Below are 11,985 nucleotides of genomic sequence, written 5' to 3' on the forward strand. Positions count from 1 at the left end.
AAAGTAATATAGCAATGTGTTACTGATTAAAAATGAAAGTAAACCTATAATCTGAAACAGAGAAAATAATATATATATATATATATATATATATATATTGAATTATTGCATGAGCTTATTGTGTTCATACGTGTGATTGCTTTTCGCAAATTCTTTAACCATGTGGAAATTCATTGAAAGTGGTGCTAAGCACGTACAAATTGAAAATTTCCTCTTTTTATGTTTGTAGAGTTTCTATATGATGGCATGAATGATTTGTTCTAAACATAGCTTTGAAAAATATTAGTCTAAATTTTTAGCATCTTAATTATATTATACTCCTTGTTTGCGTCTTTATATAGTTTCTCTTTCACTTTCCATATCGTCAATCACTTACAAAATTGTTTTCTTCCATAAAATCCAATATATATTTTTCTTCTCATTTTCCTATAATGGCTTGTTATGGCAAGATATTTGCCACAATATTTGTAGTTTTGAACTTAAAAACATTTGTTGAAGGTGCACCACAAGTACCATGTTACTTCATATTTGGAGATTCGTTGCTTGATAATGGAAACAACAATGACCTTAACACAACGGCAAAGGCTAATTACCCACCTTATGGGGTGGACTTCCAGGGTGGTCGTCCGACCGGCCGTTTCACCAACGGCCGTAACACGGCTGACTTCCTAGGTCTCAAAGTCTCAACTACTTAAGTAGCTTGTTTCTCAAAAGCTTCATTTCTATTGATTTCCTATTCAATTATATAATCTTGAACATGCAATTCTCATTTCGGAGTTAGCTTTTGAGTTAGAGTTTTTATTTTCTTAATATGGCAATCACCACGTACTTATATTGTCCACACACCAGATGTTTAGTGAGCCGGGAGACCATAGATGTCTCACATATTGTAAATGAGTTGAATGTTGTAACACTATAAGAAAATTGTGAATTATATGGGGATTAGCATGACAATTCGCAGGAAACTTATTTTCCTGCAAATTTTCATACTAATTTCCCAGGAAAATTCTCATGTAAATCACAGTTTTCTTATAGCGTAATCTCCATACAAAGCTAGTTGATCTTAGGCAAATCATACCTAATGATCAGCCTAGCTTTCTAGATTGATTTAGATCCAAAATTCATCTTATTAACAACCGTTATATACATATAATTGACTTGATTTCTCCATGTTTGCAGCGGAATACTTGGGATTTGATCACTACATTCCCCCTTTTGCAAGTGTAAAAGATAGTGAGATCTTGGAAGGTGTAAATTATGCATCTGGTTCAGCTGGAATTCGCAATGACAGTGGAAGTCATCTTGTAAGTGTAGTTCGTTATACATATGCTACATTTCACGCATCCAATGCAAAAAATGTCTCGTAAATGAGAAAAATATAAGGAACTTCTTCTTCTTTTTTTTTCCAGGGTGATCGGATTTACTTGGGCAGACAATTGGAGAATCATCAAACAACAATTTCGCGTATAGCTAATCTAGTGGGGAATACAACTTCAGCTAAAAAGCACTTGAATAAATGCTTATTCATAGTTGGAATAGGCAGCAATGACTACATCAACAATTACTTGATGCCTGAAATATATCCCTCAAGTCATTTATACACACCAACCCAATATGCAACTGCCTTGATGGATCAATATTCACAACATTTGAGGGTACGTTACAACTCCAATCCATTTACCAATAATTTTAAATTACAGTCTAAAGTTTAGAAATAATTTTTTTCTACTTGTATGTACTCTTTGATTAGACTTTATATGAAGATGGAGCAAGGAAAGTTGCCTTATTTGGACTAGGCCAAATAGGCTGCATTCCAGCAGAGTTACAAAAACACGACACACGTAGATGTGTGAGCTCAACAAATAACGCGATTCAACAATTTAACAGCAAGCTAAAGTCTCTTGTAGATGATCTCAATACTAATTTTCCAGACGCGAAGTTCACCTATATAAACATGTACAGCATTTCATCAATCATCGGTATGGTAGTCAAACATTATTTTTTCCTCTAATGACATATTCTGTGCCTTTTTAACATAAGTTATTTTTACTTGTCGTATTTCAGATCCACTTAGCGTGTTTACTCGTCCATGCTGTAACGTTTTGGAAACGATGCCTGAAGGACAATGTGTTCCTGGAGAAACTCCATGCTTTCTTAGAGGGATTTATCTTTTCTATGATAATTTTCATCCAACAGAGATCGCCAATAGAATCGCGACTAGCAGAGCTTATAATGCTCTTCTACCGTCTGATGCTTATCCTATGGATATTCATCACTTGATCAGGACGAACAATGTTGTGTATGATGAGTAATGAACTCAGGTGTTTAGCTATTTGATTGATTATACGTGTAATAAGTTGTACTACTTATGATCTGCCTATTTTGGGAGTTTTCTAATTTGTTCCCACATTTGGTTACAAGATGACAGAAAAGGGTCTAAAATAACCTTCAACTATCGGATTTGATACAATATACCCTTCGTCGACCTTTCAGCACTAAAGTACCCTTGAAGTCAAACATATTAGCCCTGAAATGCCCTTATTTTTTTATGATCGGCCTCATTTTAAAATATTATTAAATGTATCATTTATTACGTGGCATGATTTTATTAGTGTGTTTAGAATTCACCGAAACTAATCAAATTCCAACCCATATTTGGATCCACCAAATAAACCCATAACTGCCCCTCTAGGGCTACGATCGGTTCGGTTCGGTTTTGAAGTTTATCGGTTTGACTTATTGGTTATCGGTTTATAGATATGTTAAACCGTTAACGAACCGTCAAGATATTTGTTTATTGGTTATTGATTTATCGGTTTTGATCATTAACGGTTCGGTTATAGGTTTAACGATTTTGACATACAAAAAAAATATTAAAAATTATTAAGAAACAAGGTGACAGACCAAATAAACTATGCACATGAGTTCACAAGTTACATTTTTCTCAAAAAGCAAACATTTTTACATTATAGAATAACCAAGCGTTTTAGATAACCAAAAATAAAAATAGGAAAGCAAAGTATAAGTAAGAGACTTTATATACAAAATGGTATATATATATAACTATTTAATTTATTATCGATTAACCCGTTAATAAAATAACCCAATAACTTTTTTTTCAATTTAAATTATCGGTTTCGATTCGATTTTGAATGGCCCTATGTGCCCACCAAAAAAGAACACCATTAAACTAAGAAATAAAACCTTAATTCTCACATAGGGTGTTCTTCAAGCTTCTTTAAAGGTAAAATCCTCTCATGGTGAATTTACTTTTCCTTTAAATACATTCCCAAATTAGTAAGTAAACCTAAATTTATGTACAAAAAAAAATTTCAAACGAATTTTATCATGGGTAACCTACAAACTTAAGTTCTCAAATTTTGAAATTGAGATGCGAAAAATGTGAAATTTTTCTACTTCAAAAATGATGTTCCGTTGATTTTCCTTCATCTTATTCAACAAATCAACAACCAAATCATAAACCAAATTTATTTCACAATTAATTATATTCAATGATTCAAGAACCTTTAACTTTAAATAGATTTCCAACCTGATTTGGAGTCCTTCAAACTAGAGCCATCAAAATGGGCTTGACCCGCGAGGTCAGCCCAACTCGACCCTTGAAATAATTGGGGCTTTGATTCGGACTCGAATAATTTTGGATGTCATTTTCAGAAATCTATAATTTCATCGTGTTTTAGTAGTGTTTATGACGATTTTGATATAATAGTTGGATTATTAATTGGGTGGGGTTTAGTTAGTAATGAGTGGGTAGTGAGTTGGTTTATAAATGATACAAATAAATTAAATTATAACCAATAGTTGAGCATCAAGTATTTTAGAAAATATTTAAATAGTTTAAATTTAAAATCATTAAATAAGTGGTCAATTTTGAACTCAAAGGTGGATGACAAGGGTATTTTGGAGCCAATAGGTGGATGAAGGGTAATTTTGTACCATTTTCAATACTTTAAGGGTATTTTAGGCCCTTTTCCGTTTAAATTATTTTGTTAAAAATAAAAGGTAAATTCTAAAGTTGATTTTTTAAAATTTATTTTCAAATAATATTTTTTGAAAATGAACTAAAAGATAAAGAAAAAACGTGTCACAAAAACTAAGTCGAAGAGAGTATATTATTTTCTAATGCGATGGCGTTGCCATCTATCTAAGTATTTCCTCTATCCCTAAATACTTGTTTACTTTTAAATTGACATATCTATTAAGAAAATAATGATTGGCATAATGCATTTATCATTTTACTCCTATTAATTATGAAGTATGTGAGTTAAAAATTTAAGATTTTCAAAAAAAAAAAAAAATCTTTTTCAAAATAATTAATTAAAAGGCATAATAGATAAAAATATTTGACATTTCTTAATTAATCAAAATGGATAAGTAACTAAAAATAATTATAAGAAAATAAACAGAAAAAAAAAAGAAAAATATAATCATTTTTCACGTGGAAAAGCTTAGTTTTTAAAAAATCAGCCACATTATTAGCCTCAATCATTATAGCAGCCCCATTAATAAGTACCCCACTTATTAATTAGATTGTAGTACTAGTGCTTAATGCTTAAAGAAGACCAGATAGATTCTAGAAAAATTAATTATCACACACATGATTAAGAACTTTTCCTATTTCTTTTTATACCTGCAGATCTTCTTCCATTTTTTAGTGAAATTATTCAAACACGAATTACAAAATATTTTTTTGTGTCTTAGCAGATCTTCTTTTGTTTATTTGTTTGTTTAGTTTGTAACATTATTCAAACAGACGATCGTGTGTGTATATATATATATATATAATATTGACACTATCACTAATTCACTAGATTTAATAATCAATGTATAATATCGTTATTTTTGAAATTTTCTCCGTTAAGCTAATAATATTGAAACTTTACTCTTGTCAAAAACAACTCAACATACACTCACTATAGACTCACACCTATGAAATATTTTTACATCTTGAATATAAAATATATTGGATAATATAAGCACCTAGAATAACTAAAAGAATATGAATCTAGACACAAACATTTAAATTTTTTTACGATTTTTATATTGGTAACATTGGTAATACAAAGCCAGTGATCACAAAAAAAATTTTGTGGCCTGTATATATACAATACAAAATTCTCTCACTCGTCATGATCACCTTTCTTGAAAAAAAAAAATAGTATCAAACAAAATCTTGTCAATTGCCCCATATGCTACCCCACAAATAATGATGAAATTAAATATTCAACAATAAAAGCTCTTCCTATATATTTTAATGCAACCTTCACCATAATATTCAACACCATTATAATTGAGTAATAATTTCTCAATTATATTTTTCATCTTCTTCTTGAATTTAATTCTCTGAATGGCGTGCTATGTTACAATTATATTTAGTATTGTGTTATATTTAGTTTTGAACTTAGTTGAAGGTGCGCCGGAAGTACCTTGCTATTTCATTTTTGGGGATTCGTTACTTGATAATGGCAATAATAATGACCTTGACACCGCGGCTAGGGCTAATTATCCACCTTATGGAGTTGATTTCCCAGATGGTCCGACTGGCCGATTCACCAATGGCCGAAATATAGCTGACTTCCTAGGTAACTTTCTCTTTGCGGCTTTATGATTTATGTTTTATTGAAGTGTGCGATTATTATTTTATTATTATATCGGGAAAATGTATAAGTACCTTTTAGACTATGATTGAAATTACAGTGACACACTTTAACTAATTAAGCTAAGGTCTTATTACCGCCTGAACCATTTTTTTTATTTTGTGTGCACCTTTTTGGCTTATATCTCTTACGCGTCTCAATTGCGTGGAGTTACAGACTGTGTCACGTAAGACCAATAAAATTACAAAAAAAAAGTTCCGGGGGTAATAGGATTTTAATTTAGTTAATGTGTGTCTCTGAGATTTCGATCATAATCTAGGAGGTACTTGTGCCTTATTCCTTTTATTATTTGTCTTGTTTAGCATAATAATTTGATTAGTTTTAACTTAATTATTTTTATATCCATTAACTTATGTTTTATTTTGTTAAATATAGCTGAACACCTTGATTTTGATCACTACATACCATCTTTTGCAAGCGCAACGGGTGATGAGATTTTGGAAGGTGTGAATTATGCATCTGGTTCAGCTGGAATTCGCAACGATACGGGAAGTCATCTTGTAAGTATAGTGTAATTTTTACGGGATATTTATTTTTAGTATAATGAGTAAGTTTGATAGAATCAAATAGTAGTATCGATTCTTACGCTTATAGTAGACATACATATAATTTGTTGGTAATCCAAAATCCTATAAATTGTGAGTTCAAAAATTCTAAACACGTCAAGTTAAATATTCAAAAATTCTTAACACGTCAAGTTAAATATTTGAAATATTTATAAGTTGCATATATAATATCTTATTATTATTAATAATCTTAGAGAAGCAATAATATGATATCTAACATTATAAACCAACTAATTACTACTAGTAGACTTTTCTCCATATATATTGATTTGTCTAATCAGCAAAGTGCTTAATCACGTCAAAGTACTTTACATATTGCATTATTGGAGCTAAAAAGTCATGAATGACAAAGTATTATATGATACTTTTTTTTTCACCTTTACATAGTTTGTTATATTAAAAAATTATTTTTATTTGAACTTATCACGTTTAACATATATAGAAATATTAAACATCAGTAAACTATACTCGTACCAAATTGTTTAATTTATTTTAAGGTAGGGTCAAAAACAAAATTCGACAAAATAAACGCAAATAGATGAATATATTATTCTATGATTAGTTAATCATTCCTCTGTCGTGCATTTAAATAAAACAAGGTTCAAGATTAGAATATAATATTATTAAACTTTCTAATAGTTTAATTAGTACAAAATTAGATCATGACAATTGACACCCCTCAATTAATCGATAGTCCTACGTACGATTTACTTTTTATTGTATATTTTGTATCAATCATTACTATATATTAAAATAAAAATAAAATCATCTGATACTTACAGGAAGATTTATATATACAATTAATTTTCAGGGTTATCGGATTTACTTGGGCAAACAATTGGAGAATCATAAAATCACAATTTCTCGTATTGCTGATTTGCTAGGAAATACAACTTCAGCCAAAAATCACTTAAATAAATGTCTTTTTATTGTTGGAATAGGCAGCAATGACTACATCAATAATTTTCTAATGCCAGATGTATACCAATCAAGTCATTTGTACTTACCAACAAGTCAGTATGCAACACTTCTCATTCAACAGTACTCCCAACAATTAAAGGTTCGACGAAAAATATTTTTCTTCGTACCGAACATATTTTTTTGATATATTTTACTAGTTTTGTTTGTACTATAGGAATTGTATTCAGATGGAGCAAGGAAAATAGCACTTTTTGGACTACCTCAAATAGGTTGCATTCCAGATCAACTGAACCAACACAGCACAATTTTTTGTGTGGATTCAACAAATAAAGCAGTTCAATTATTCAACAAAAACTTAAAAGCTCTAGTTGATGATCTCAATACAAATTTCCCAGATGCAAAATTCATATACATAAACATGTATAGCATCTCATCAGTGATTGGTAAGTGTTCTTACTAAGCTTATAAGCTGGTCAAATCAGTTTGTAAGTTTTATCAACAAATTTTATTTGGCTAATCGAAGCGGACTACTGTTTGTTTTTCATTTTGCAGCTATAACTCTATTGAATAATCCATGCTGTCAAATTTCTAAAACTATGCCTGAAGGACAATGTGTTCCAGGAAAATCTCCATGTCTGTTTAGGGCTACACATTTTTTTTATGATAATTTCCATCCAACTGAAATTGGAAATAATATAGCTACAAGTAGAGCTTACAGAGCTCTTCTACCGTCCGATTCTTATCCAATGGATATTCGTCATTTGGTGAGGGCCAATAATGTGTACTATGATGATCACTAAATTTCAACGTGTTACACGAATATTATTTAATGTAATAATTCTGTATGATGTATGTTTCATAATAAGAAACCAAAAATCTTATTGGATTTGAATAAATTGGATTATGTTTCCATGATGTTGACCATTATTGTGAAATTATATATATATATATATGTATATTGGGTATTTAGTCTTTTTTTTTCTTCTTTTTTTGATTGGTCTTTAAAGAAATTAATTCTAGAGGCAAGAAGAAAGAAAAACAGTGATTTTTTTTGGTGATTTACGACAATAGTCTGGAAGGGAATGATTTTGAATTTTCTACCTCGTTTTGCCTCAGGAGCAAGAGTTTTAAGTAGGCATAATACATATATTGAATTCTAAACTTGGCTTCAAATTTTAATTTTGACCTCCAATTTTTATAATGCACAAATAGACGCTTTAACTATCTAACTTTTAAATAAATAAACACATGAGTCCTACATGGAACAATACATGAAGGACACCACGTAGGACGAAAAATGACATGTAGGATGATATGTAGGACATGTGTGTCTATTTGTTCAACTTTATATAAGTTTAAGTGTCTATTTGTGCACATCCAAAGTTGAAGAACATAAATATAATTTGAAGCAACATATTTATGTATTATGCCTTTTAAGTATAACAAATTTTGATTTTTGACTTTTGAGGTTTCTCTATGGGATAAGTTTGTGGTTAAAAGTTCAAGACTATTGGTTTTTAAAATTAGGGCATAATTTTTTGAAAAGTTAACTCATATATATATTAGGTGAAAACCTCTTAGATAGTTAGTTGCAATAAGTGTCCAAAATAAAAAATTCCCACCCGGTGTTGGGGTACACATCAAGCCCCAACGAAATTTGAATAGCAGGGTTCGTTCAAGTGACGCTCCCAATAAGATTTTCTTTATAATCAAAGCTCAAATTTAAAATAGCTAGTTAAGGATGAAGCATTCGTGTCACTGCACACCAGCCCATGTTGATAAATACGCATAATAAAGTTACAAAGCTATAATGATCTCTCCGTCCCTTCTTTTGCCCTTTTAGTTATGATGTACTTTTAATATAGTTATATTTAAATGGTTATCAAAAAGAATTACAGGAAAATTAATAATTATTTTTCAACTTTTTTCTTAATATTAATTATTTTAAAATTAAGAGGTACATAATTTAAAGAATTAGTAGGAATATTATGTCCGTTCATTTTTATTTATTACTTATTTTAAAATGTATTTCATTTTTATTTATTACTTTTGATATATTAAAAGAATTTATTTTTTTTTCCATATTTCACTCTCCTCGTTATATGAGAGGGGATCAGAAAATAAAAATGAAGCACACACGACACCGATAACACGTGGAGTTAACCCAACGTTTTAGGTTAACATATTCCTTCCTTTCTCACCACGTGTGAGTCACTTTTTTATGAGTAAAATATATGTAAATCATTATTTATACTATTTGGTTACTTTGTATTATATTTATAGTATTATTTTGGTCAAAACTTCTGGTTAGCGTTTGATCATAAATTTTCAAATATTCTTGGCAAATATTATTTGAATGAAATTTTGGATGAAATTTCACCATGTGTTTGGCCATAGTATTTGGGAAATATATTTCACCTTTTTAGAAAAATATGATTTATGCCCATAAGTTTTAAAAACTATTAAAACTAACTATAAGTGTGTATTACAAGTCAATTGGATGTTCGTTACAACAATTAACAAATAGTTTTCATCACACTAGAGCAATGTGGTAATTTGGACCGAGTACAACAAGTATCATTCCATACATCGTGAAGTAGATGAAGCACATGATTTTATTACCTTGAGTTAATTTTTCATCATTTTCATCAACAATCATATATCATTATTTAATATTCACTAAATATTTCATCACTATTTTGGTGTTCACGTAAAAAATATTATGTAATACAACACAAACAACTACTATAGAGGGTATTTTTGTAAAAGATAAAATTTTGGGGTAAAGTTTTAATTTTGAGAAGATACCAAATAATGAGATTTGACCCAAATACTAAAAAAACTAGTATTTGGGAATTTGGGATATTTGCCAAAAATATTTGCCAAATAATGAAAAATTGTATGGACAAACATTATTTGCTAAGTTTTTTCCCAAATATTATTTGGAAAATCTATGGCCAAACGGATCCCTAAAATAGTACGCCTGGACAAGGTTTCTGATAAAAACTTAAAAATATTTTGATTTAATGTTTTGTTGAATGTCAAACACATATTTTTACACAATTTAAGATATTATTTTAAAAAATTACAAAATCATCTTTCGAATATGTTCCTATTTCTTTTGGATACATCAATCTTCTCTTGGATTTATTTATGTCCCTCTCGGATATATCTCTATCCCCTTTTTGATGTATCTCTCTCATTAAGTAATGTATCATTTTTAATGTGTTAGATAATCAAAGAATGTATCCGACAACAATGAAAATTTGAGATTTTTGTAATTGGAAAATCATTCGGGATATGATGTAATTAGCCCAAATACATGAGATTTTTGTAAATTATTAAAAAAAAAAAAGAAAAAGGAATATTACGTGAAATGACAAACAATAATAGTATATTACGCTCCATAGTTACAATTTTGGATATTTATGTTCTTAAATTTTGCTATTTTGTTTTTAGTTGTATAAATCAAGATTTTTTATAATTCGGTTCTTGATTGTATAGATCCAGATTATGTATATACTTACCCTAGCTATTTGTATACGATTTGTTGATACATTTTAATTTGTATAAGTTATGAAAAAATCATAATAAATTAATTACCTTTTTTTATATTGACGAACGAAATATATACAAATGAAGTTTTAAAAAATTCTTACGGCAAGCGAAATATACAAACAAAATTTTAGAAAATTTTTAACTATATAAATAAAAAATTGTTTGTAATATTGTAAACAAAATCTACAAACAGAGATACACATAACAAAGGAAATTATAACTATAAGTAAATTACAGGTATGAAGCTTGATTATATTTAATTTCTTTGATATTTATGAATTTTCACAAAAGATAAATAAAAATGGTTATAACCAAACTCGAATAATGCAGATTTCACGCTCGACAGAAATTCCAACCATTTAGGCCCTTTCCATTTATCCAGATATCAAATAAAGGCAGGCGCACATATAAAAAGAGAAAAATTATATGATATGACAAACTTTAATATACATTTAAATAATATAGTTATAATTTAATTTTTTTATGTTATATAATTATAACTATACAATAAATAGCAAATTTAATTGTATATCAATAATCAGTTTTTTTATATTTAATATAAATAAATAATAAATAAAATTATTAAACTCATAATTAATTATGTATTCATAACTTCTCTTTCATCAATATTCTTATATTACAGATTTTTTTGTATTTTCTCCCCAATTCCTTTCAATTCAAGATCCTTTTGTATGATTGTAGGAGTGGTTTTTGTGGTTCAATTCATTATACTTATATTTATACTTATATTTGTGGTTCAATTAAATGTCAAATGTTTATATTTAATAATACTTATATACATAGATAGTTGTATTGTAATATTAATAAAATGGGGATTTGTGAAAAGAAATATATTTGGATACATAAGTAATTTATCCAATTTGATTAGGCAATACTAGTACAGTTGGATACATCAATACTATATTTTTATAAATAAATACCTAAATGAACGTCAAGTCTCAAGTATTATAGAAAACTTTACAAAAAATAGATCGACGTTTTGTTGGTTTTTTAATTTTTTATATAGTCACATACTTACACAATTTGATACATGCACATTCTATTATTTTTTTTTTCATTTTCTTATTTAACAACAGTGTATTCATATTATAGTATATTGGTGTAATCAGTTTTTTGGTTAACAATAGTGTATCCATTTTCAAATTGTTGTATTCATATTCAAAAATTATACTACTTTACCTTGTTTGATATATTAATACATTAAATTTTTATAAATACTTGTATACTTGATACATTAATAC

General features: G+C 28.7%; 2 protein-coding genes across 2 annotated transcripts; both read left to right on the forward strand.

Moving 5' to 3' along the window:
- The first annotated feature begins 415 nt into the window (after window positions 1-415).
- LOC114076052 (GDSL esterase/lipase At1g29670-like) lies at window positions 416-2,549 on the forward strand. The gene is made up of 5 exons (XM_027914357.1): window positions 416-672; window positions 1,180-1,304; window positions 1,410-1,655; window positions 1,751-1,979; window positions 2,065-2,549. The coding sequence occupies exons 1-5, from the start codon at window positions 432-434 to the stop codon at window positions 2,310-2,312; spliced, it is 1,089 nt and encodes a 362-aa protein (XP_027770158.1). The 5' UTR covers window positions 416-431; the 3' UTR covers window positions 2,313-2,549.
- A 2,667-nt stretch (window positions 2,550-5,216) lies between these two features.
- Window positions 5,217-8,080, forward strand: LOC107010054 (GDSL esterase/lipase At1g29670-like). Its single transcript, XM_027914375.1, has 5 exons — window positions 5,217-5,603; window positions 6,054-6,178; window positions 7,056-7,304; window positions 7,380-7,608; window positions 7,718-8,080. Exons 1-5 carry the CDS (start codon window positions 5,369-5,371, stop codon window positions 7,963-7,965), a joined length of 1,086 nt encoding a protein of 361 aa, XP_027770176.1. The 5' UTR covers window positions 5,217-5,368; the 3' UTR covers window positions 7,966-8,080.
- The last annotated feature ends 3,905 nt before the right edge of the window (window positions 8,081-11,985 follow it).

Source organism: Solanum pennellii, chromosome 2 (assembly GCF_001406875.1).
Source record: "Solanum pennellii chromosome 2, SPENNV200".
NCBI classification, from domain to species: Eukaryota; Viridiplantae; Streptophyta; class Magnoliopsida; order Solanales; family Solanaceae; genus Solanum; species Solanum pennellii.